Source organism: Plectropomus leopardus, chromosome 10, assembly GCF_008729295.1.
Source record: "Plectropomus leopardus isolate mb chromosome 10, YSFRI_Pleo_2.0, whole genome shotgun sequence".
NCBI classification, from domain to species: Eukaryota; Metazoa; Chordata; class Actinopteri; order Perciformes; family Serranidae; genus Plectropomus; species Plectropomus leopardus.
The window spans coordinates 17,780,048-17,807,497 of record NC_056472.1 but is presented as its reverse complement, the minus strand read 5'-3'; the positions used below and the strand labels follow the sequence as shown (position 1 = coordinate 17,807,497).

The 27,450-nt window shown below is 37.6% G+C and overlaps 2 protein-coding genes across 3 annotated transcripts in view; both read right to left on the bottom strand.

Moving 5' to 3' along the window:
- The window catches only part of myo3b (myosin IIIB), an 87,617-nt gene extending 86,731 nt beyond the window's left edge, over positions 1–886 (bottom strand). Inside the window, exons 1-2 of the mRNA XM_042494661.1 lie at positions 806–886; positions 445–481 (exon numbers count right to left, since the gene is read on the bottom strand). Of these exons, the coding sequence (XP_042350595.1) occupies positions 445–481; positions 806–872 (104 nt within the window). The 5' untranslated portion in view covers positions 873–886. The remainder of the gene's footprint in view (positions 1–444; positions 482–805) is intronic.
- Positions 887–5,129: 4,243 nt separating this feature from the next.
- Positions 5,130–27,450, bottom strand: part of ubr3 (ubiquitin protein ligase E3 component n-recognin 3) — a 57,890-nt gene continuing 35,569 nt past the window's right edge. For both annotated transcript variants that reach the window (XM_042494429.1, XM_042494430.1), the window contains 10 exons: positions 24,182–24,267; positions 19,879–19,984; positions 16,635–16,735; positions 15,185–15,309; positions 11,154–11,261; positions 10,783–10,908; positions 9,801–9,980; positions 8,662–8,871; positions 8,359–8,498; positions 5,130–7,148 (listed from right to left, as the gene is read on the bottom strand). In XM_042494429.1, coding sequence (XP_042350363.1) covers positions 7,031–7,148; positions 8,359–8,498; positions 8,662–8,871; positions 9,801–9,980; positions 10,783–10,908; positions 11,154–11,261; positions 15,185–15,309; positions 16,635–16,735; positions 19,879–19,984; positions 24,182–24,267 — 1,300 coding nt within the window. In that variant the 3' untranslated portion in view covers positions 5,130–7,030. The remainder of the gene's footprint in view (positions 7,149–8,358; positions 8,499–8,661; positions 8,872–9,800; positions 9,981–10,782; positions 10,909–11,153; positions 11,262–15,184; positions 15,310–16,634; positions 16,736–19,878; positions 19,985–24,181; positions 24,268–27,450) is intronic.

Here is a 27,450-nt window from a genome sequence, read left to right as displayed (position 1 = left end):
CAAAGGGTCAACAGTGAAGACCGCCGCTTTCAGGAGCGGTGTAAAGTTAAAAACCTCTCTCTAAACAAAACTGTTGCATTAGTCTCATGTATATGGGAGATATATAGGTCTCTAAATATATATACATAATCTCATTTGATGCTAGAAGCAGCTGGACCCCCAAGTTTTTTTTTCACATTATCCAATCTGACCAACATTAAAAAAAAAAGTTTGCACACCCCTGCTCTAGGCTAACTGTACTTTTCACATTTGTATGATTTGGGGATGTTTTTATAGTTTGATTTCCAATACAAAGCAGTTTACTGTAAACATTAAATGAACACCACTGTGTGCACAAGCATTTCACAAGCCTTTAAGTTTAGTACCAACAGATTTAAAATAATCCAGACAAGCTGACAGTGCGACTTTTCTGCAGGCCAACTGAAGAGGAAATATGAGTCCTACCTTGAGTTTGCAGCCTCCATATTTCCATCTCTAAAATCTGCAAAACAGGGGAAAGTGTTTCAGATATCAGCTGGTTACTGCTTAGCAGTGTATCCATCTCTGTGCATGTGGCTCAAAACAGCCAACACTGCAGATAGTTTTACACAAACCTCACTGTTTAAGGATTTAACTCACTATTCTAGGTGCAGCTTACCGTCCATAGCAACATATCCGAACTGATTTCCCTCTTTACTCAGTGAAGGGTTTGAATTATTAACAGTACAGACATCTGAGCATGTTGTCCTGCAGACCGGAAGCTCTTAGCTGACCAATATCACGTTCAGTGTTGCATTCATGCTCTGTGAGGAGGCGGAGGACCCACCTGGACAGGGAGGACATGAGGAAATGTCCAGCGATGCTCGCCGCAGCACCGCCTCCAACACCAACATCTTCACATGTGAAACTTGTCGCACATTCTCGGTGCTTTAACCCGGATAAAATTCCTCCGCTGGGCCATGCTGGAGTTTTTTTTTTTTCTTTTTGCCTAATTGGCAGAAAACAGAGGCTTTGTGCGGCCACTGGTCATTACCCAGAGGGCCTCCCTTGTTTATGAAACCTCGACCCAGTTACCCTCAAAATGCTCGGTCACATGGCAGTGACATTTCTCTGTGGTAACTCTGAAAAGGGCAGCGGACTAGAGGGATAAACCCACCGAATTAACCAATAAGGTTACAGCACACCGGTTTGAATTGAAGTCATTAACCCTTTGAAACCTGGAGCGACGTCACGTTTCTTGTGCTGTCTCTCTGAAGTATTTCAGTCTTTAATTAACCTCATTTTAGTTCTTGCAAAATTTTACATCCACAAGTGCAAATTTGCCAAAGTAAAGCCCATTTTTGTTTGTGTATTTATGAAAGAACTGGAGTTATATTTCAAATCCATATCCTCTGCTAAAAACAAGAAAGCTATTAAAACTATGAATCTCTGCTCCCACTTCAATATCTTTAATCCAAATTAACTTATTTGCATGTGTCCCCTGGCGTACCTCAATTACTTATTACTACTGTCATTATATTATAATCTATTTTTCTATTTTATGTATTTATTTTTTTTAACCTCTTTTATTTTATTAATTGATTTTTGTCTCTATTCTTAATCTCTGTTAATGTATTTATTTTCTGTTACTTCTATTTGTCTTTCAGTTGTTAATGTAATCTTTAAGCCGTTAATTGCACTAACTCTGTATTTCATGAATTGTTAATAAAGTTTGAAAAAAAAAAAAAGTATTTCAGTCTTTGAACCCTGTGGAAATTTCTTTCACAAACGTGGGAAAAGAGGCTTTTAGAAACTTCATAAGAAATGTTCCACAGCTTGCAAGAAATGTGTAGAAAATTATTTTTTTATGTATGATTATCATAATTACATAGGACCTATTTAAAAATGTGACAAAATTGTTTTTATAAAAAAAAAATAATTTAAAAAAACACGATTTTGACGTCATTTCCTTGTTTTTCTTTTTTTTTAAAAAATATATATTTTTCTCAGGTAATTTTCATTTACTTTTTACTTATTTCTTAATAATTTTGAGGTCGTTTCTCCTAAAGGTAAAAATGTCCGGGGGGGGGGGGGGGGCTGGGGGAAACTATATGTATGATTATCATAATTACATATTTAAAAATGTTACAAAATTGTTTAAAAAATAAATAAAATTCAATTAAAAAAACACTCTTTTGAGGTAGTTCCCTTGTTTTCCTTTCTTCTTAAATGATATATTTTTTAGGTAATTTTCATATATTTACTTATTTCTTGATAACTTTCGTTTCTCCTTTCCTTGCTTATTGCCTTCTTGCCATGTATTGGAAGTAAATCTGGCTTTTTCTGCAGGGCATCTACAGGTATAAGACACTTAAATTTAAAGCCCTTTAAGACATTTGTGAGGTAATTTTTAAGAAACTTTTTTGGACAAGTCATTTTTCTATTCAAGACTTGCAGGTAAGTATAGGTAAAGCATGTAACCATTATTCCTGTGCAGATGTGGGTTTTATATTGATATAGTGTTTAGAGTGAGTTAGGTTAATCTACATTTTGCCTACAGATAAGTGCATTTATAAAGTAAAAAGACAGTATTATGTTGTGCACATTTAAATATGGTGTTTGTTATGGTATATTTTCATTACCTTAAAACAGTGTTTCCCAAAGCTCTCCTTTAGTAGGCCTATTACTTGTTCTGCATGTTTTGGATTTCTATAGCTGAAGTGAATGATCGGCCCGTCATCAGGCAGTTTCAGGTATTCATGAGGAGTTGATCATTTAAATCTGCTGTGTTGCTGCAGAGAGAGATCAAAAACCTGCAGGACGCCATGCTGTTTCTATAGTGGCCCAGAAGGCCAAAGCTTCAGACTTGGCCAGTCCCTTTTTCATGACAGCCATCATAGTTCTCCTACACACTTGGCACACCTTTGCAGGTAAGCATAAATATACGTGGTTCCATTCTGAGGTACAAAAGTCCAGGAATATGGATATTATTTTGCCAACAGTGATGTGCAAGTAGGGTAAAATCTGATCATTTTTGACATGTTGGTATATTACCTATGAAAGACTACCTTAAGTGTTACTTTTAAAACTTGTAATGCATCTCTGCTATATTTCTATAAACAAAGTAAGTTGCCAAGTAAAATACTTGACAAACTTTTATCATATCAAGAACCTCTACCTCACTCCAATGACCCGTTCAGGTAAAATGAGAGTCATGTTTGTGTTTCTAAATGGTTAAATCCATTTATCAGGTCAGTCATTAACGCATTCAGTCATTCATGTGAACTAACTATTCATTAAAAAAAAAGAAATTCTTGTTCTTTCACTCCTGTTTGCTGACATGGACTCACGGCATTATCTTTAATATTTAAAGTGACAAAAAATACTATAAAGTGTCAGTAATATTATTAGGTAGCCCACAATAGCATAAGTCAAGACTTTAAGGCACCTGGTAGCCTATAACATGCTGGTGGCTTCACTTCAGAAAAGTAAAGTCCCTAAATTTATCCTATAAATTTAAAAAGGTGTCATTTTTAGTGGTAGATTTAAATATTTGTAACAACAGAAATGTGGAATTTTACACAAAGTGCTGGACTCATTTTGACAAAAATAAATGAAAAGATGGAACACCTTACAAATTCAAATTTAAGACTATTCATCAATAACTTTTGGGGCAAAATATTTATTAAAAGTGTATTTAAGATATTTCAAGACTTTTTGATGGCCTGCTTAAACCGTGTTTTTGCTCTAAAAAGGCTTAAAACCAACCTGCCTACAGCTGGCACACACTGATCTTAGTGGTTTCTGATGAGCTGTGTTTTGAAAATATTTATCCTGTTTTTTACACAGCTGTATTCTGGTACATCGTCACATTATCCATTCAAAAAGGTCACAGGATTTGTCTGTGGAGGTGATCTGATGAGCTCCAGTGAACTGAGACCCCTGGTGGACACAGTTTAGAGGTGGATGTCTGTATCACTACAGCTCACATCAGTGGATTTAGAGTGCAGAAAGGTCACTACAGAGAGTAATATTTGAGCTTTATGGGCTGAGAAGATAGCATGAAGTCCTCTTTTTTCTCTCTTGTTCCTTTAACACTCATGTCAGTCAGATTTCTTGGAAATTACTTCAGTTTTACCAGCTAGAAATAATTCCTAATGGTCATGTAGATACAAAATGACAGGAAGATGAGGGGTTTTGTAATGTTGCATTACCAAAAGGAGTTATTTTGTGAAGTGGGGAGGACAATAAAAGAGGGTTCAGGATATTCTTCTGCATAAAGTAAAATTTCCTGCGTTATACATACATCTGGGAACTAAGGTAACCAAAACATAACCTGGGAAATAATTACATTGGCCATGATGATAAATTCTGCCAGCATAGTACTACTAATTATGCTCCTCTTTGGCCTTTTTTTAGGTAAGAGCAAAATCCACAGCTTAATTCACATTCTCAGCCAGACAGCTAGCCTCACAGTAATGTATTTAGTATGATTTTTGTGGTTTAGAAAAAAATTGTGAGAGCAGGGTGACAGACACAGGATTTTGAAAAGGGGATTAAACCTCAGTGTAGTAACTTTCTATGCAAAATGAAAAAATAAAGTTGATGTCAGCTCCTTAACGTTTGTATTTTTTTGCTTCATACCAAACCAAGGAAAATTCCTGCACATAAAATTCACCTCTGCAATGTTTTTGATAACTTTATCAGGACATTTTTCATGGCACACTTATACATTCACACATATATACATACTGACACATACTGGAAATAAACAAGGTTTCCAAGCATTTTTACCAATACATTTTCAAAACTTTTCCATTATATTTTACCAAAGATCCTGTAGATGTCGTTTTAATTTCACGTGTTTGGGCTACAATTTTGAATAGTTTGTTTGCATTTATTTCTTGTTAATTTAAACAAGCAATTGTTTCATAGAAATGTTTAAGCAGCCAAAACAATGTATAATCAAAACTTTTTCAAAACATTGTTAATTCCAAACCAATTACAGGCCTGGGACACAGTTTGATCTTGGTTTAGGGGCTCTTTCCTACAGCACTGCGGTTTCAGGACTTTGACGGAAGCAGTGAAGTCTCACTGCTCTCCTACGGTGTACATGAGGAGCAGTTACAGTGAAGTGCCCACTAGTAGTAAAACAAGCAAAAGGACACAAATCAGTGTGTTTATATTTTATTCACATATGTTACATTTTGCATTAAATGTCCAAGTCACACTTTCTGGTCAAACTCAGAAAGTTTGAGTCAGCACCTACAGTAATGTACTGTATTCTCTCTTCATTTCATACAGGAGAACACACAAGAGCTTTCAGTTACAATTTACACCCATTACTCATTGGCTATTTGGTTGCGGTCATTTACAAAGTGGGTACTGCAAAATAAAGAAGAGAGGAGAAACTCAGTAAACAGAAAAGCAACATGCATGAATTCAAGAGGAAGGTTTTTCAAGTGTTAACTTGTTCCTTTAGAGATTCCTCGATGCAGCACGATGTGGCCCAGCATTTCAAAACCAGACGTCGGGTATATCAGCAGTGCGCTGTTTATCACTCGAAAAGAAAAAAAAGAAAAATCTTGCAGGCACGACTGGATAAATTTCCTCTCTTCCAGACAAAAAAAAAAAGATGTTAATCAGAAAATGAAGTAGCTAAGACACTTAAATAATGGTGGCTTAAAGGATGTCATGCACAGTGTATAACGGATACTCAAGTCTGATAATCGTGTAAATGTTGGAATGCAACTATAAATCACAACTATATGATGCATGAGTAAGTAAGGGATAGTCATCACAATAAATGCTCTGTACTGCAGTTAGGACTCGACAATCAAAAGCAGAAAGGGAAAAACTTTTTTTGAGAGCACAGACGGATGAAGAGTATCGACATTTCTTCTCAAAAGCAACCCCACATTTAATTGAATTTCATAACTTGAGAGACGACTTTGACAGAACCAATATAGTATTTCTGCTTTCATATGGTGTTCAGGTTTGCAAGTGCAGCGGGACACCATATCTGTGCAGTTTCTTTAAAAATGTATGGTACTTTAAATTTTAAGTGTTTTGATGAATGTTTTTGTGGAGAAATGATAATTAATCTTATGATTCATTGATCGGTGGTAGCTTTAGCTGTGTTAGAGTTGGCAATAAAGTTTTTTCTTCAGAACCAACCAGAAATGAAAAGCTCTATGCAATAGGGCAGGACTACAAGATCTGTAGTGAGCGTAATGAGATGACCGCATACCACCTCAAACATTAAAGTGAGTTTTGAGTCAACATTCCCAGCCATCTACCATAAACTCAAAGCACAACCTTAGAAAAAAAATCTTCACAAAAGTTAAAATTACTTGAACAATGAGCAGCAGCATTTATTTAAATATCTAAAACTTATTTTAAACAGCAAAAAAACAAAACAAAACAAAACAAAAAAAAAGAAATTCCTGAGGATGGATTGCAACTAGACCCATAAAAAGAGCCTTTGCTTGTTTGCAAAAAAACTCTAGTGTGTTGATGGGTGGACTCGTCCTGCCTCCCCTCACATGTCAGCAGACAATGAGTGCAAATTGCAATAACATCGCTACACTCATCAGGAGCTTGAAACTCATGCCAGCACAGCAGAGCATATTTCGATAAATAAAAGGGATATGCATTAACATCATCAGAAATGGTGCAAAAAGTAATCAAACTTTGCAGGGACATTCAGCACTTGATATATATATGTTTTTTTTTTTAAACCCAAATAAATACAACAGACTTCAGAAGCCTGTTTCACACCAATTGAATTTCTGGGCAAAGTTGTGCTTTTGACTTTGATCTTACCAAATTCTGTTTTTCCCTGTTGAAAACCACACAATAAATCACTTAAACACACACACGTGTTAATCTTTAGGCATGATTGTACACCAAACTTCACATAAACCAAGGCTGTGGCAGCAATACCCTCACTGGGATGTTTGTGTTTATCACGTTAAGAGTTCCCAAATATTTTGATCGAGGCAGACACATAAGCTAGAAAAAAAAATCTTCTCAGTCACGGGTTGCTGTTTTCAGTGGACTTTGGAAGATCTTAGAGTCCATTATAGTGAGGCCCCCAACGCTTATTGATGTGATCAAAGGTGTGTGAAACCCACTGTTGCTCCAACACTCGATACCTCTCTTCACATAAGAAGAGCGGCTTGCCACGGCTGGAAAAAAGGCCAGAGGGGAAAACAAGAGTGAGAGCTGTGTTTGTGTTCTCTGCAGCAACAAGTATTTTAAAAAGAGCTGTCTCAATTTTATGCTAGATCACAATTGTAAGAAGGGTTTTCGTATGTTGCGTTTGTACTTGAGAGCTTAAATGTACTTAGAACATACAATGTGTTATCAAAAAATCATCATAACGTTTTTTTATGCATTCAGACTTTTTAAGTGTGCAGTTCAGTTGCAGCATTGTCCTACAGTGCAATTCACAAAGACACTAAAGGAGCTGTTCACAATGAGAAAAGTTAGACAAAAAGTTGATTTTGAAATTTGGTCTTCATGACATTTAGATAACGGTGGCGTTCTAAAAGACCCTTTTTGAAATCTGTCTGCACAAACCGAATCTACGTGACAGCACACTATCGAAAAAAATCACTTTCAGCTAAACACCTTGTAATTGGAGTCAATTGCAGGAATACGTGAAATAGTCAAAAACATATTTATTTCTGACATTTTCAGCTGTAACTGACGTTACTGATGTGCTTATTTTATGTACTTTGTTTCTATGCTAGCATCTTTGAGTGCTGTGGACGGGGAACGCAGCAAAACATATTTAAGTCACCTAAAATAAATGTATATAAGTGTGTGCTACATTTGGAATTTTTCTCTGATTATCCTTACACACTAGTCAATCAAAGTCGCTGTAGACCTGTAACTCCCGTGTTTTGCAAAGTAAAATTACTGGGGGTTTTTGGGGGATTTTTCCACAGATAACGGCTTCAGTTCCCTGTCCTAAAGGGCTGTCTGACGGCAAGGTAAAGTGGTAAGAGTCTTGTAAATTTAGCACAAACTTACACACTTGTTGGGCCTTTTAAAGAGGCTAAAAAAGAGCCAATTGAGGAAGAATTTGCTAAGCGCTGTTTAATTTTATGTTAAAGACACAGGGTTTTCTACATCAAAGTTTATGTAAGCAAACATCGTAATTCAGTCTATACTAACATTTTGCATCAGTAAAAAATGGCAGAAGTACATACATTTCTTGTACACTACCTGCTAAAAAGGTATACTTTGACAATAATTACATAATGTATTTAATAAACAAGTATAGTGGAACTGGGACACAACACAGGAACGTTAAAATGTTTTAACTGCATTAGGTTCACTATATATAATACTGTGTGGCCTTTGTGACTGTGTGTGTTTGATGTGTCGTACCGTAAATCTCGGTCTTCCTCTCCGTGGGCATCAAGGTAAACAGAACCCCACAGGCAGAAACGATGTCCACGGATGATGATGATGACTGAGGCATTTATCAGTAGAAAGATGCCTGTAGCTGCACCACAATGTTGGGAGTGCTGCAAATTAAAAAAAAAAAAAATACTGTCAAACAGCCATGGAAATACAGCTTGTAATTAGGTATAATAAGGTCGTGCTGAACTTCACATGGAGAAACGAGAAAAACAAACAAAAAACAAAGAAAAAGATAACAATATTCCCCTGAAGCACAAATCAACTTACCAAAACACATTCACAGATACCCTGCTGTTTGCAGCAGACGCCCTTGAGACAGACGAAGGCGCCGCAAACGAGGCAGAGTGCGGGGTCTTTTGGCACCTTTTTGCAGGCAGTGCAGGCCTTCCTGTGATAGTACTGGAAGATGATATTGTAGTTGTCAGGTAGCTGGAGAAGGCGGGGAGCTGCCCACTGGGGATCCTGGATAAGCAAGGTCTTCAGAGGGAGACAGAAGTATGTAAAATTCACTGAAATCAGGCTATAAATTTACTGTGGACTAGAGTCATTAATACACTTTGTCCTCAAAGTCTTCCAAAAACTCACAGTAAAAAGACATTTCTAAATGTTAAATTCACCAGGTCTCAACTTTCCTAGTTTTTATGACATCCTTCAGCTCAAAGATATAACAATAAATAACGCTTTTTTCAAAATATTAGCGCCTAAATTGACATGCAAGACACTCCACGTTTTCACCAAATGCCGTACAACACTCAAGGTTACTGCAACTGACTGACGAGGGCATACGACACATGGCTAGTTATGCAGTCACTCTCCTCAGAGACTCTAACAGCTACGGACCTTGTCAACCAAGGTTGAAACTAATTTCAAGTGTCAACAGCACTTGAGTTACATGAATGATTTACAGGACATCAAGTTGAAAATACATGGTTTGAATATTTGATTGGAGAGAGTGAATTCAAACTCCAAAGCCAATAAAAGCTCAACTTTCCACTTGAAATATGCTCATATGTCCTCAATTCAAACCCACTGGGAATTAGCATTAGTTTGTTAAAGAGGCAAAAGTACTCATACTGGATTTATGACTGCTAAATAAGAGTTAACATATTTTTTATGGCTTCAAACGTTTTTGGACATCTCATCCACATGGGATTTTACTGGTAAATACTCGCTGTGTTTTTTTTATGAATCGTGGGTAATAAGGCTTAAAATATTGATAGGGCAACATAATAACCTTTTTCAAGGGACAATAATACATGAGTAAAATTATGTGCGCTAAACATATTTTGCATTAAGAGAACTGGCAATAATGAACAAAATCCAGATAGTTCTCTGTGACTTTCAAGAGAAGATTCTGGATAAATAGCACTGTCACAAGATATATGTCCATATATTCAAACACATACCAATGATTGCTCAGCCTGCATCTGAGAGAGCCCTGTGACCTCAGCACACCACTGCGTCACCAAGTCAAAGGCGCTGACCGCCCACGTCAGACATGAGGCACTGTGCACGATGTTAGAAGGCTGAGGGGCCGAGGGTATGAGCCCCAAACACACAGCCAAGGACGGGAACTCCTCCTCCTCCTGAGAACACACAAACAGAAGAAAACAGTGGGTGAGGTCCCTTTTTATTTTGGTTGTGTTAGAAACTGCATATGAACATACTCCATCCAACATACTCAATCATTATGTACCGCATATTTAATTATGAAATGAGTATGCCATTACTGACAGACTGTTCACTTTGAAGTATACCCCTGCACTTTACTTTTCCAAACTACTAAATTAAAATTATTATATATTTTATCATTTTTTTCTATAGTACATTGGTGAGCTCCCGCATATTACCTCTTATCTGTACTTCAGAGTCACTCGCCATTACACATGATTATTTTGTCCGACAGTTATTTATTTAAAACATCTGCTTTGAAGTCAACTATTGAAAAGTCTGAAGATCTGCAATGCATTTTGGGGCAGTTGTCCAGTAAGCTCACAACACAGACTGAGAAATTCTTGCAAATCTGGTATACATCCAGACATGTCTTGCATACACAAAATCCACATACTATGCAGATGGAGCACATTGCATACCCAAGTTTTATGTCATACCTTTCATGAATAGCATGTGATTCATAACAGACTCTTTGCTTTTACTAACACCTGTGATCAATGAGTTGTCAAAGGATCCGAATTCTAGTTGACCAATGTGCTGAAACGCCTTGTGTTTATCTTACTGAGACATAAATCATGTCAGTTTCATGTCTTCATCATGTGACAAACAACAACAATGCAGACACAACAAGCAGCAACATTCAACATTCTTGCTGCAAGGATACCAAGGTCGGGAAGCTTCAGCAGGTAGAACGACATTTATGATAAAACATACCAGGCAGCCAGTTAGGCTGTCTCCGTAGAGGTGATGCTGCAGGAGGCAGGAGAGACGCAGGAAGGGCAGGCAGAACTGCTGAAGGCTGAACTCGATAGACTGTGGGGACCACACACTGGAGATCAACTGAAGAGGAAAACAACAGTAACACTTGATCAATAACCAGCCAACCGCTTGCTGATAACACTGTGATGTATATCTCCCCTGGAGATTAGTGGAGATATTAGACCATGGTCTCTCAGGGTAATGGCCAATTCATTGTTTAAAAGAAGATGAAAAAGAGCAGCGCAAAGACAAGAGTGAGGGAGAGAGAGCACCATCCTGAAGGCAGTTATGTTCTGAAGTGCTAAACAGTCGTTTTAGTGCCTCACCATTGATGTTTCTTCAGCGTTCACCTTGTAGACACTCTTGTCCTTTGAGAGCTCACTGATAACTTGACTGAGCAGTGCTTCAAAAGATGTCTCGGCATTTGCAGCATTCTGTGGCAGAAAATCAAACCGTTGACATTAAGTAATCAAACATTAAAAAAGCCAAAATTTACACTTCAATGATGCTTATAATCTCCTCTGGCAGTCACCAGACACTCTGATTTATTTATTCCCTGTTTAAGCTGAATTAAGGTGAAAATGTTAAACCAAAGTATTATTTACAGCCAACCTGGAATTTAGGATTGCTCCGGTTCCCTTGACAAAAAGCCTAGATTTTTTTAAAATTTTATTTTTTATTGTTGCATAAAACATCTCTGTGGCAAAGTTGATAATTATATTGTAAATTCAATTGCCAGAAGTAAAAACGCTAAAGTTAGGCTATAAACAACAATCAGGCTGTAAAGGTGGACTTCTCATTGAGAAACTTATTGGCAACCACCATTTTTCAAAACATGTAACAGCTTAAAACTTCATGAGTGGGGTATTTAATGGCATATCTTATGTTGCAGAGCAGAATGTTAAAGTCTTCAGATTGTGTTAACCACAGACCTTATTTCAGGCATTTCACAAAAAACCCATTCAAAAAAAATTGTTGACATTGAGACGAACCAGAATTGCAGATATGTTAACTAACTTTCCAGGTTTTGAAACTCATCACCAAACTCACTCTATAAAAAGTATTTTCAATGCTTATCTAAGGGCTCTGACACACCAAGCCTTTAGTTGGCCATCGCACTAGTGTTTGTAGTGTGTCCTTCGCCGTTTAGCTCAGTGTGTGAGACAAGAAATGGAAGTGAGGAAAGCAAACAAATGTCTTATGTCAAGAGGGCGTAAGATCAAACCAACTGAGCTCTTCAGCAGACGCTGATCATAATTGTGTTAATGTTTCGCTAGTGCACAGTAAATATCCTTTGTTCTTTTAACATTAGGTTGTGGTGTTAATGAGCTGACTAGCATCTCGAATCTGTCCTGTCACTTTTTGGGTTTCCCTTTTTTAATAAAAAAATACAGCCTACCGACACCTGCTGTTGGCTGTAGTCTTTGCCGTGTGTTCAAATGCAACTTTCTGGCCAAGACACAAGCAATGTCACCAAGGACAAAAACACATTGAAATTAAAATTTCTCGTCCCTCAAAATGGTTTTTAAATGCCTGCAAAACATAGCACCAGGTTTTTTAATGCAAATTTATCAGCAGGCAAAATAGTGGTAGGAACACCGAGGGCACTGCAAGTGGCAGTTGTACAGTCGCATGTTGTAAGACCTCCTTGGGGCAGTCAGCTTTTTCCATAAACGGCTCTCGAATGATGAACACACTACCAACTGACATAAAATTAACATGAGATATTAGGATTTTTAACAAAAGTTTTAAAGGTTGGATAAAGCTGTAACTGTAACTGCAACTGTATGTAACTTTGATATCTTACTTTTGTGTCTTCTTTTTTTTACTGTAACTGTATGTTGTAGTACTATGTAACCTTAATGTAATTATTTACCTTTTGTTTTTTTTTCACCATAACTGCTACTGTAGGCACATTATTGTATGCAATATTTTTATCTTCTTTTTCTAAATTCTTTTATGAAAGTCTAACTAGGGGCAGGAGAAGGAAACCAGCAATAGCTATAATCTCTGTGTGTGAATCATCAGTTACTACAGCTTATTTGTAGCAGGCTGATGTTGTACTACGCTAATTTGCTTTGTCCTTATCAAACTATACAAGTAAAATAAAATGTTCGAAGCATTATCAATCTATTGTCAAAGTTCAAGCATATGACTGTCACATATCAGAATATATAATGCAGATCAGAGGGCTTCGCTTCCTAGTCATCCTCCTTTTCCTCCTGGGTAGAAAATGTGCCGCACTGTAAAATATAATGACTTATGCAGAATAAGCAGAGGACAATAATTCTTTCCTTACAATGTAACATCTGATAAGTGGTGGAGACATTACTGAATGTGTGTTCTGATAAAAATTCAACTGGTCTGGCTAGTATTTTATATAGAGGAAAGGCTGCATGCATTTATCAAGCTGAAGGTGGTAGAATATAAAACAGCAGTCTTATCTCGTCTGCCGTCCTTTGTCATAGATTTATAGGGAAGGAATTCCAAGTCCCTTCCTCTAGGCTCTGATCTTTGTTCAGGCCGCATGTTTTTTAACAACTTTAATTTCATTACAATGGCGTTCGACCAAATATGGATGCCGTCCTCATTGTGGATTTGAAATCCATCTTAATGTCAGTTTGTGAACGACTGCACTGCTGTTCATGACAGTGTAGGAGGAAGGTACTAATCCAAACCTCTATTATGGATAGAAACACCCTAAAGGGGAGGGTTTCTGCTATTTGTCTTCAGTCCATTAAATCTGTATTAGTGAGTAGCTGGCTTGAATGTCAAAAGACAGATAGCCAATTAATGCAACACTCTTCAGCAATCACACTTTTCCAGATAATGAAGATCGACTGTGGAAATCACATAAATTAAACCGAAAGGGGCTCGATTCATCTCAATATTAAGTCATACGCAGTGATTTACTGTTGTTGCAAACTGCTTCTAGGGAACAATTGGAGGATACAACTGATTCAACAAGCAGGGGATACATGTCGACTCTTAACACCCTTTGAAAATGTCCCAGCTGGCTGAAACTGCACCGAGAGCAGAAAATACAGAGGGTTCTCTTTACGCGAGCATTTCAGCAGAACTTATGCTGCCGTAAGTGCAGGTCCATTATCTTTACAGTACAACCTTCTTTTTTAACCAATGTCTTTATGAAATTTAACAGACTGTTAAGGGATATGCAGACATTTACTGACTCCAGAGGCTCATGATGGCAAACGACACAAGAACTAAATGAAAACCAACAAATCAGCAACATCACAAAATTAATACAAGCCCAGAAATAAGCACAATACCAATGTAGTAATAATAATAATAATAACAATAATAACAACAACAATGGATGCATTTTTTTTAGTAAAATGACTTTCATTTAAGCTAATTTTGTTTTGGTTAGATGACAATGAAAAATGAGTGCTTCAGGAAGGAAACCATTTTTTATGGCAGATTTGAAATTATTTCAAACTTAGGCTATTTTAATGTGCAAGGCCATTCTCGTCAGGTCACCCATGTGCATATGCTCTTAATTTGCATTTGCACAAAATAGCTATAGTTTTGTCTGTATACATTGCGCATTATCTCTGTACAATGCATACATTGTTTTGATGTAGTTTTTAAATGATACCATTTATGACTTATTGTTTTGTATGTTATTGTATGGTAAATGGACTTGCACTTATATAGTGCCTTTCTAGTCTTCGGACCAAAGCCCTTTTACACTACAGAACCACATTCACCCGTTCACAAAAGGGCTGCTTGATGCTCCACAGAAATAAGGGGTCCAGTATCTTTCCCAAGAATACTGCAACATGCAGGCTGAAGATCGACCCACCAATCTTCGGGAAGAAGACGACCTGCTCTGCCTCTGCCATGCATGTAATCGACATGCACGCGATGTTACTTTGCTGCCTTCTTGAAATGAGATTTTATCTCAGTTGGTTTTATTTGGCTGAATAAAATAAATATGTTTGGAAAGCTTGCGGGAAAAGGGCAGAAAATGTTGTTTAAAACAGAGCCGAAATATAACCTGTTATTCTAGATGACACTTTTCATTGCTGCAACTGTACATTTAGTATTTTGTGAAGGGTTGGGCACTTTGTGCACATCACATAAAAATAAAGAAAATCCCAAAAAGAAAAAAAAATACAAATGAAGTGATGGGCAGCTTATTACATAACTATTAGTGAGGTCATGACCTCCGGTGAACCTATCTGCTTGTCTATATCACTGAAGCCTCTGTGCTAAGTGATAAGAGAGAAGGAATAAAGACCTACTGTGTGTATGACACAAGGAAACACTTAAATTAAGTTTGCACCAGCATGTCAATATGAAGCAGGCTAATTCAACATGATTTCACTTTTACCTTCTTGAGCGCTCCAGATGTGCTCCAGGCCTGCCTTTCTTCTGGACTGAACTTGGTTGAGAGAGCAGCCAGAGCTTGAGTGTATTGCAGGTTGTACAACATCTTCACCACACAGGTAAAGTGCTCTACACAAAGAGAGACCGTGACACTGATTATACAAATATCATCTGGTATAAAACATCCAGTTCCTGAGGGCTGGCAGTTCTTCACAGGGGCCCTGTATATGATTTCTTAGTTGTGCACATAGTGCCTCACTGCACAGTGTGCACGATATTTAGCAGAGCGTTTCAGGTGGAAAATGTAACCTGCAGGATATTTAAGTTTGGTTTAAAAGAAAAACAAAGAGAGCCATTTGGTTTCTTCTTCAGCAAAAGGCTGCTGACAGCTCCTCTGTTCTGGTCACTGTGACAAGTGTGGGTACACACAATTAAAAAAGGAGACCACCTCTTCATAGCAGTCAAATGCAAGGTACCCCTCAGGGACCGATCATGCCTCAACCTTTCTATTTCTCTTTAAAAAAAACCAAACCTGTAACAATCATACTCTACATGCTGCGAAACATCACGACCCTGAAAATAATCCAAAGAAAAAAACAATCCTTAATAAAAATCTAAATCATGTTCACACTAAGTAGGCAAAAATCTAGAAATCTCAAGGCACCTAATTTAGAGAGCTAGGATGCAATCGTTTATGATTATTGATTAATCTACAGTTGCTCAAGCTCAGGTCTCCTCACTAAAACTCAAGAAGTAGCCTATCTTAGAACGAAAACACAACACACATGTTGACTTCCATTACGTATTACCACACAAGTGCTTTAGCTGGAACATACAGCCTGACCTTATAAAATTGTAACAGACTATCATAATGCAAGAAATCAGGTTATCAAATCCAAATTCTTGATTTTTATACAAGCATAATCTCCGAGAGAATCGTAGTGCATCAAAGAATCAATTTTTTCCCCGCCCCTAGAACTAAGAAAATCTAACGATAATGTTGACTATTCAGAAGTTACATTTAACAATAAATCCACATTGGCCATGTTCCCAAAATCCTAATTGTCCCTACCAGCGGTCAACCTAATTCAGTCATCAATGAAATGATCTGCCTGCTGTGACACTTCTCCCATTAAACATGACTGCAGTGTGTTGGGCCAGGTCTTTAGGTGGCCCTCCGCCCTCTCTACTGAAGGGCTGAGATAGAGGAGAAGCAGCAACAAGCCATAGATGAAGGGCACACGAAGGAGGTGCAGCCCTCCCATCACTGGGGTCGCGTCTCTCTGATCCTCACGGCCAAATAACGGCAAAAGGAGTGTAGATAAGAGATGTGAAATGCTTCTTTCCAGCACTCAGCTCTGATTACTGCTGATAATGGAGCTGTCCTTGTGGAGCAGCCACTGAGACACTCTCTGCTCTCTTGTAGTGTCATGATGCAGAGGTAAAAACTGTACCTTTTCGCAGAGGCTGTGGCATTGTTAGCACAAAGATAATCAGGAGGGATGGGACATCTCGAAACAGCATGGGGACCTCAGGTCTCTCTTCATCAAAGCCACTGCAAGACAGGAAAGAGAATTTTTCATTAATCAGAAGGTAATGTACATACAGGGTCCCATATCAAATAGTAACTGTTATGGAAAGAAGCAAGAAACCAGCTTTGGGAGTAACACATACAGAAATTCCACTAATTTTTAAAATAGAATAATGACACAATGCAGCCTACTCCAAAGATTTTTCCCAGGTTATGATGCAACCAGGGTGTCTACAGGTATAAACAAATTCAATTTAAGACTTTTTAATATGTTTTTAATACCACTTTAAATGAAATCTAAGCCCAAACATTTGACAGAAATACACACCAAAACAGGGTCCCTACAGATTTAGGCAAGTGAGATTTAAGACTTTTTAAGAGAAATATTTATTGGAACATGAAGCATGAATTTTTGGAGATGTAATTGCAAGAGGCATTCTGTAACTTGCTCTTTCTATCTAAAAGTTACCAATTTTTTTTTAAATTGTACAATGCTCATCAGAAAAAAAAGATTAATTTAGTCCTACTTTGAACGTCTTAGCATTTTTACGACTTTTGTAAGAATGATATTTAAGCAATATCACAGGGGAGTGATGTTGTGCTCGTATATTATCACGGCTGTGATCCGGTCTCGTATAAAAGACATTTTTATACTATTTAAGAACTTAAGACTTATTTTGAGACTAATGAATTCAATGCCTTTTAAGACTTTTTAGGGATCTGCAGGAACCTTGGATTCAACATCAATCATTGCAGTAGGGCGATGAACGGGAATCAATCAGTGTCATGTTGCATTTAACGTTAGTGTAACATCTAACATTAGCCTCAGGGGCTAGAATGTTCACTGTTGCTTGGCAACATCATCTGCTGATCCGTACTGACGTATTCTTAAAGCTTATCATCCAGATTTTAAATCCTAAATATCAAATCTTTTTTTTTTTTTATTATTATTGTGGCAGCGCAGATGAGCCTGCGAGCAGTTTGAGTGGCTTATGTCGGGATCTGTATAACCAGCGGATTAACAGATCATCTGGGCCGAACACGGGTACCAAACAAGGTCCCCCATCAGATTTTTCCTCTGTTTGTAAGGAGCGGTGAATCTGGGATAAACTGGCCCAAAACTCCTGTAGCCTGACTGGAGATATGCAGCAGATATTTAAAATGAACTAATGACTTTTATATGCAGTTCTAATTTGATTAATTTAGAGAGAAGTAACTAGTAGCTATAACTAAAAAACTAGTTTTCTGTAACTTGCATAGCACAGCAAGAAACAAATTCATTCATCAACTAAAATTAATACGGTCATACAAACTGTAAAATACAGGTACGCTACTTAATAGAAATGACATGAAATTATAAATATGCTAAGGTTTGGCTGTGCTACTTTTAGCATAAGCCCCTTTCAGATATGTGCCTAATTACATTAATGTGATGGTAATTTACAGGATGCCAACACATCTTCAAGGACAAAATTTCAAAACTTTTCAAGGACCCATAACAAAAATAAATAAAAAATGAACAAACAACGTGATGATGAACAAAATTTCCCACAAAGAAGCATATTAGAGCATTATGTCAGCAGTTACAGAAAATACTGCTTATAGCGTATGTTATGTTTGCTGTTGCGTTGAATTATGTGGACGGTTATCCCTAGTAGATTACTGTAACAAGGTTATTATACACAAAAAGATTTCATGACTTTTCCAAAACTTTCAATGATTTTTGCAAATTCCATGACTTTTTCAGGCCTGGAAAATATGACTGTGAATACCATGACTTCATGTAAGCATAGGCTCTTTCCATCAATGTCCTATCGTGTGACTAAGCCCTACGGATAATTTATGTCAGAATGCTAAAAAGCTTTACAGCATCCCAATAAATGCTTCCTGAAGGCAGAAGTGTTTTGCACTTCATGTCTAAAAAAGGACTTTAAAAGGTATGAGGTCTTGCTGTGTATATCATTTCAAATTTGCTTAAAGAACCTGGCATGAAAAGGCCCATTCCTTATGTTCCCCAACCTACTTTCTTAATGTTACATATTCGTAATATGTGCCATCTCCATTTAAATGTCTTCTTACTCTGTTGACAATTCAGCGAGGTTCCAATCTCCGCTCTACTCTTGAAAAGCCTCGGGGGGGGGGGGCTGTTGAATGAGAGGAACTGCACTAAAAGAATAATACCTTCCATTACCAAAGCACTCACCAGTTAATTCCACTGTGCATTGGAATAAAGCCTCCGAGGACGCAGCTTTTAACCATGCTAAGACCGCTGCATACAAACTATATTTGCATTCTATAAAATCCTCATACATTCTCTTTCATGGTTCGTCCAACAGAAATAATGCAAGAACTAATTTTTGCATCGACTTAAAAACATCTCTCTTTGTCCTGTTTAACTAGGCTAGATCAGGTTGACTGCCTAAGGGTGTCAATGACAGTGCTCCCTCCCCAAACCCCAGCAAGGTATTTTTAAACACCAAATGGCTCCTCTGAGAATACAGTATGGCTATGAGCACGTTAACAGTAACAGGTGTAAAAGCTGTCTGACAATGCTAACAGGGAGGAAAGGTTGTTCAAGCTCATCTTGTATTGTTAAGTGCTGCCAGTTTTTCTTTTTTCTTTTACTCCTTTAAAAAAACAAAACAAAAAAAAAAAACAGAATTCTGACAGCCAAATACAAATGTGCATAAAATAACATGTTCTGAGGTACAGTGGTTATTCAAGACAGAAAAACAGTGTGTGGTAGATGTCCTTTGTATTTAAATAAATACAGGTTTCTGTTGAAGCTAGGTGGACAGCTGGGGAGCTGAGACGCCGTGCCGTTATGGTGTTGTGCAGTTGTTCTCAGTACAGTGAATTTGACAGGGTCGTTTTGCTCTCTGCGGAGTGCCCGGTAATTTGCCAGATGCAGCAATTATTGGTATCTATGGAAACCACGCATGGTCCCTTTTCTGTTTTTAGCTCCTCTTTGTGTGGAGGGAAGGCTGTTGGGGGGCAGGAGGAAATGGTGGCGTTTAGAGAGAGAGGACAAAGTGGCCCTTTGATTGCATGTTAATGTAAGGGAGGAAAAGTGCGAGGGAGAGTAGAGACTTGGGGGTATGACGAACGTGTGAACAGATTTATAGATTTGCTGTTAGCATAGGTACTTTAGAAAGAAAGTCACTCACTCTGCCTCTCGGCTTTGTGTAACCTGAGTCAGCTTAGTCCAGGGGTTGTAGGCTGAATCAATGCTGTACAGACGCATGTGCATGGCCAGCACATGGAACAGCTGATCTGATAGGGGAAAAAAAAAATCATTGTTATGTTCCAATAATGACTGACAAGAACAAAAGCAGCAAGTGTCTGTTTATCTCAGTGTCCACTGTCACACCCCACCAGTGTAGATCACATGATGAGAGCAGTTGACTTGAAGTGACTGCAGGCGAATGGTTTGGCTCAGATAAAACCAGGCCAGGCCAGATGGATGCATGGTAGCGCTTGATAGCCTCGAGCAGCTCTTTGGTCAGGTCACACCTGTTCGTTGTGAAACTAATGGAACATGAGGAGAGACCCCCTGCGTACACAATCTCTCGTGTACACACTCGCTTTTAATAGCAGGACAATTCACAGCCTTGATTGTCTTTGTTCAGAATAAACCTGTAACATGTGGGGCTGCAAGGAACGATTATTTTAAAAGTGAAAAATGTACATCAGTGTTTCCCAAAGCCAAGATGATGTCCTCAAATGTCTTGGCCACAAGCCAAATATATTCAGTTTACTAAGATAAGATAAGACACAACTTTATTATCACGTGAGAAATTTCTGTACATAGGTTGGAATACAAAGTTGGAGGAGTGCAGATACAAAGCCTGAAAGGACTAAAATAACAGCAGGAAAAGCAAATATGTAACAAATATAAAATACAATATACAGAAAACATAAAGTAAATATAAAACTAGTCAATTGTAAGGTGTTAAAGTAGTATTTAAGAAACTGAAATCTGAGATTTTGGATTTCTTTTTTTCCCTTAAAAAAACCACCCAAACTGATGTATCAAATATCAGATTAGCTGCCAACTAATTTAGTAGTTGACAACTAATAATTATTCATTGTAGCTCTTGTTGCAAGGACCAAAATGTATGACGTTAAAGCAAGCCTTAACATGGGCAAAAGGAAGTAAGTTATTTTCGATGTGAAGTGATAGATTTCAAAGTGGAGAAATGTCCTTTTATTTCTTTTTTTTCCCTTTCTCGTAATAAATTAACCGACATATTCCAATTATAAACTCAATCCAGGTTTCTAAAAGCCAAAAATTAAACAAGCATTAGAGCAAAAGATTTGAATGACAATATAAACCAGCGCCAATAAACCAATCAGCTCAATTAAATTTAATCTTCAGGTGAACTCAACAACCTTCTGTGTAAACTAAACCTTTTTTCAATAAGCAACACTAATCCTATTTGATTTTGTTTTACAGGGAATTGTGATGCTGTAATGCAGCAAAGTGCTTCAAATAATCAGCTCTGCAATTTGACTTGTGTGTGAACTGTTAATAGTTAGAGCAACACTGCCCTCCAAAGGCAACCAAAGACACAGCACAAAGAAAGCAAAGTGTCAGCGCTTGGTTGAATCCCATTTGTCCTCACTACAGCTTGTTTCCTCTCTTCCCGCTCTACCACTCACCTCTTACCAGGAATTAACCTGGAAGAGGGGAGGAAGAAATGTTGAGAAGTAGAGCAGAGGTGACTAAAATCAGGGCTGGCAAATTTAATGTGATATCGTCTGTTTTCACTTAGAGGAGCTTCCTCAAAGAGACTGGTGTCAGGGCATGTGAAAACATGTTTTTTTTTTTTTTTACATTTGAAGCTTCTGTTAAGGTTTCTGAATAAAGTTTTGAATGTCTGTCAAAATCCTTGAACAAAATCCTTAATTTAAATAGAGTGATTCATTGGATTACATAAAGTCTTTTGTTTATTTAATGAATATATGTAATTTATGATGCTGTTAAAATTGCTGCTAGGTCGTCCCTTTTTTTTTACAGGTGCATGCCTGTCTTTGTGTACTACAAGCTAAAGAGCAAACTGTTAATTGACTGCAGTACAAATATTGTTAATGAATGGCTAAATTCCACCAATTAATTTTTTCAATAAATGATGACTTCAGGATTTTTCAGCACTTGCAAGATATTTGAGATACTTGTTTCACACTGGAAACAATCATATGCAGCCACCACTGGAATCTAATTCTACAAATAGTTTAGACTAATAATTTCATCGTAGCCTCATCTTTATCTGCAACTATGCAAAAATATTGGGCTTAAACAGAAAGGATTAACATCAGAGACGTTACGATACTATTTTTCTCTTCCCAATACCAATTATGACACCTGAACTTGAGTATCTGCCAATACCAAGTACTGATCTGATACCTTTGCGTTAAAACAAACAAACAAAACCCAGATGTTTACTACTAGCCTTGTAAAGATGTGATTGCTATCGTAATATGGCATGGCTCAGGTTAAAGCCTTTGTAAAACATGAATACCTACAGAGGATGAATGTCATATAAATAGCCAAATTGTTGACATTTTTCTAACAGCTGACATTATACTATTTACAGTAAATTAATTATTTGTGGATCTCAAAGAGTATTCCTAGTTGCTAGTTGCTAGCGGCTATACAGCACAACTTGCTGTGTAAGCTACCGTTTTAGAGCAGAAAAGAACTGATTGCTGGGAAAACTGCAATTTTAAAAGGGTGTGGCACTACTTTAAAGTTTGTTGTTAAATTGTGTGCTATCAGACCCATGCATATACTGACTACTCGTTGATACCCGACTAAGAATTTTAGACAGTATAAGAGGCATTTTCAATATTAGTATCAGAATTAAAACAACTCTAACAGATATGCAAAAAAATGCTTTTCAACATTTAAGTGTTAATCAATAATGATTGAAGCTGATGAGCTTCAAACTATTTGAAATACCCATATTCAGCAGCTTTGACAAAATTGCTACAAATCAAACAATAGAGTGAGTTATTCTTCTACTTAAACTGATAACACAACTTTAAGACACTGGGGTCCAAAGGAAAATAGGAGAGGTTCAGAAGTCCTCAACTATGAGTATAAATTCAACAGTCATTTATTTATTTATTTATTATTTATTAACATTTTTAACTGTCACATATGAAAATGTCTTCCATTAAAAAAAAGCCTACCCTCTTGATAATGTTTTAAGAACGTTCGCACAATTTCACTGAAAAGAATGACAAAAGTGCATTTTCATTTTCTACTGTCAACACTCACCAAGTTCTGCAAGTCTGCACAACTGAGGTCAACATGATTAACATGCCTTTTAACTTCCTACACAGTAGCAGCCACATAGTCCCAAGATTAATTCATATATTTGCAGTTAAATAAACCAAGGACATGCTATTTGGAGGCTGACTCTCTAGAGTTGATTTAGCCCATTTCAGGGGAATTGCAGGCAGCTTGCCTCTGTGGTCCATCCTGGCCTCATCAGTTTAACAGAAGAAATGCCTACTGGGAAACAGGCTTAGGAACCCCGTGAGCACACAGTTAGCACACGTCTGCCGTTTTCCCTCAAATCCATTTCCCTAAGAAGAACGAACACTAATGTACTGCAACTGAGTAAATTTGGCCGTCAGCATGGCTACGTGGTTAATGTAGCTCAAAAATGGCAAACCTCCAGTGTGAAATCTCTTTTCAGCCACTCAAGGATGACAGGCCATTTCACTGCAGCAGCCCCAACTTTGACAGAATAATTAAATAAACAGAAAATAGGGCGTAGTCTGTACAAAAAAAATAACTCTGACACCTTCATATATACCTCCTACTGCAATACCTTCATCCATAAATATTTAATACCATTTTGATCAGTCATCAATACAAAAAATGCTGGTTGTGGTTGATGTTCATCTTCGTCTTTGAGGATATAAGATCAGAGTTTTCATCGTCCCCTCGACGCATGCCCTTGTCAGCTGTGACACAATCAACTATAACAGTACTTGACCCATTTGTCTGCTTCATTTACCCTGACTGCTCCAAACAGCCCACCTGGGACAGCATCTATCCTTGCCTGCCATTGCTAATCGACCTTTTGTATTTTTTTCTCTTTTAATGGTTCAGCTGTAACATGGAGGAAAGGGGTTTGATCTCAAACCAGACACTTTATTACTCAGAGGCTCATGGGAAATGATATATAGCCACTTGCAATAACACAAGTCACTATAATTGTCAAACTAAACAGCAAAACATCTGAAATAGCACATCAAACTACCAACACTAAAAGTCACTGAAAACAGACAAAACACAAATGTCTAAAAGCTGCATTAATTAAAAGGACAAAAAAGGTATTCTTCTTAAAATCATAAACCAGACTTAGCACATTGCATATTAGCAAACTTAACGAGAGAAGAAATTGAATTGTGAGACATAAAAGAAGAAAAAGAAGAAGAAGAGTAACTACTCACTGAGACATGAGCGTTTGGCAGCTGCACTGGCCCCTCCAGAACACAAGTTTCCTCCCCGGTGCACAAGCTCCAACTCCAGGTTGGTCCTGAGGAGGAAGAGCCATGACTGTTATTAGGTAGCAGGTACACATAAGAAAACAGTTCAGCAAATGCATAAGTAAAACAAAACCACTGATACATTAACCCTACCATACATTTTCAAGCAAAACCCTTTAAAAGTATACTTTAGCTAAAAGTGATCCTTTGCCTATCAATCACTAACCCCGTCACACACGCTGTCGGAAAAAAATTCAACCATGCTTGCAAGGAAATTTTGTTTATATTGTACATTTCATAATCAGTAAAGGGGAGCTCCAAACACTACACCACCCAACGACAGTTAAGAACCCACAACTACTCTCGACATACACTACAGACATGAATAAGAACCGAGATTTACATGTGTTTGCCATTTCTGACAGAACAAAGTTAACTGTAAATTATCATGGTTATACTCTTTGGTTTGTTTAATAGAGTTGAATATTCAAACTTGCCATCATCTATTAACTTCAAAAATGTAGTATGACAAACTTCACTTCCAGTTAGTCACACTAAATTTCCTGCTTTGCCTACAGATAGTCGGCTAATGAAAGCATCATACTGTAGTATTTGGTTGTTCTACTCTATGTTCTCAGTATTTTGTTGATAAACAAACAGTATACCTGGGTATCGCTGCTCAGTACCTTTAAGGTAGGGGACGAAATAACCCAGTGTCAAGTAAAACTGAAACTTTTCAAGTCAAGCAATACCTGCATTTTGTCTTTTTTGGACACGTAGAAAAAAATATAATTTATATATTATTTAAATTATTATTTGTATGTTTTTTCTCGCAGCCAACTACAAGTGTTCTTCCATTTAATGCCACATATGATCGGCCCAATACTGCAGCTACCACCTATACAGTCTATGGTGTGGTGAGTCAAGCATGGTGTATTTGAGGGAGTTGTCTGTACAGTTATTTAATAAATATTTTAATAATTTGAATACTTTCAAAAAGTATCAATGTAAAAATCATTTGGAGGGGGAGGAGTGGTGTTGGCATATGGATGCTTTCATTCATATGTTTGGTAGGGAGGGAATAAAAAGAATTTAATGAAGTAATCTATTGGAATCTATTTCACTTTAGGGTACTTGTAGCATTATTTTGTAAACAATACCCTGCCCAGACCAACACTTTTTTTGGGATTTTTTGCTACAATGTTGTTCACCAAACCATAAAAAGTAAACCCTTTTATGTATCCAAATGCTGCAGGCCTGGTCTTATTTGATCACTGAAGATGCGCCTCTAACCTATTTACCAGTGAGGAGTTCTGCTCAGTCATACCTCCACTCACTTATCTCGGGCTTTACTATGACAAGCAGCACTGGCTTTTCACTGGCTATGAGCATGCTGTATACGTCATCATATACTTGCACATCAATATACAATAAAAGTGAATCATCCATTAATGTGTTGAACTTGCTCCCCAAAGAGCAAGTTGGAAGAGGTTATTCCATTAAATGAACAAGTCTGCAACACAACTGTGCATGGGGGGGTATACAGCAATATTTCAGCCAAATTATGTATGTCTGTGTATGAGAGTAATGACCTTGATATGCATTACAAATTACAGTTAGTTTAGTTAATATTTTTAATAGATGTTAATTTATTTATCTAAAATTAAACTTATTTTAAAGCATCTTCATAATTGAGCAAGCAAGAAAAAATTTCTATGCCATGTGTTACAGGTCACATGGGGTGAGTCACTGACACAAAAATAATCAATCTTGGATACAGTGTTTCTTTAAAGGGCAGTCATTAAAGCACAGTGTGTGCATGGAGGTACTGGTATTAATGGCTGAGTATCATCATATTCAGCTTCTGGTAACGTAGCCTGCCTCTTTAACCAGTTTGATTAGGAAGATGAAAGATGCTGCCTAGTCAAGCCATTTGCCGTTTAATGCGGCTGTTTTGCAGCAGCAATTCCGTATCAAGTAAATGACAGCTTTCCAAGACTGATTTTACACAAGCTGGACCATTAGCATAAAAGCTGTTCCAACCACAGTTCATGCATAATCCCCAATGTGCATTCCCCATGCATATCCAAACACATTTCACTCCTGAATTTTAATTCCCCAACACCAAAACAGTGAAAAATAAACTAAAAGCTCTAACAAAGTATATAGATGGTGAAAACAGATAGGTATTACTAAAATAAGACTGATCTGGGCCTGTTTTCATCTCGCCACTGGCCATTTCTTTCTATGGGCCAGGGAAGTGGGGGCAAATCCTTGGGTTTCCTGGGAGAAAAAGCAATTTCACATAGATAATGCAGCCACGGTGAAGCTCCATCTGGCTTTTGCTGATAAGAGTGCCCCTGTGACAAAGGAATTTTCCACTCCTCAGGCAATTTGCGCTGTTCATTGAACTTCAGAGAGCCAACAGGCACCCAGACACACTCAGGGGATCTTTCTGTTCAGGGTGGAGGGCTGAGGGAACTACAGCGTTGGGTGGGCAAAAGGTCTAGATGGTTATGCTCCAGGAAGGACAGAGCTCTTGGAATGGGAGTGGTGAGAAGTTAGAGACCCCAAGGTGAACTGAAAGCCAGTCATTTCTCTGACCTGTGACCGGCTTGTTGAGATGATACAAATACCTGAGAAAGGGCTGTAATTGTTTTATGTCCTGAGGTTGGGGGAGGGTGATTGGCCAAAATTGAACTGAGACACCGGTTCATTCAGTACATTCACACATTTCAATTTAAGGCAGGGTTTTAAAGTTGACAATAAGCAACTCTCCAGATGGTTGCTTGGTTACCATGAATATGTCACACTACAAAGGAAGAATAGCAAGAGCAAAAATCAAGACCAGATATTTCTTTGCTAGGACTGATCAAGAGGTGGAATTGGTACTAAAAGTAACACATGACTACAAGGTGGTCAAGCTGGCAGAAAGTATAGTTTGGGAGTTGTCGTAATAGGGATGTACCAATTTATGGCTGAATATCAGTATCACCCGATATTAGCCTTGTTGAGTGCCAATTGCCTATTGGAAAATGAGATGACATTCACTGATGACAGTGGCTGATGTTTTTCTATTGCGTTCTGTGTAATTTTGTGAAATTCAGCTTCGCTGGAAACAAATAAAAACAAGTTGTTTTAGGGAGAACTTCGTTGGTTTTCACAGCAACATAATATTGATACTGGTGAGGGAATTATGGTCTATTACATAAAATATCTTTTTTAAAAAAAGG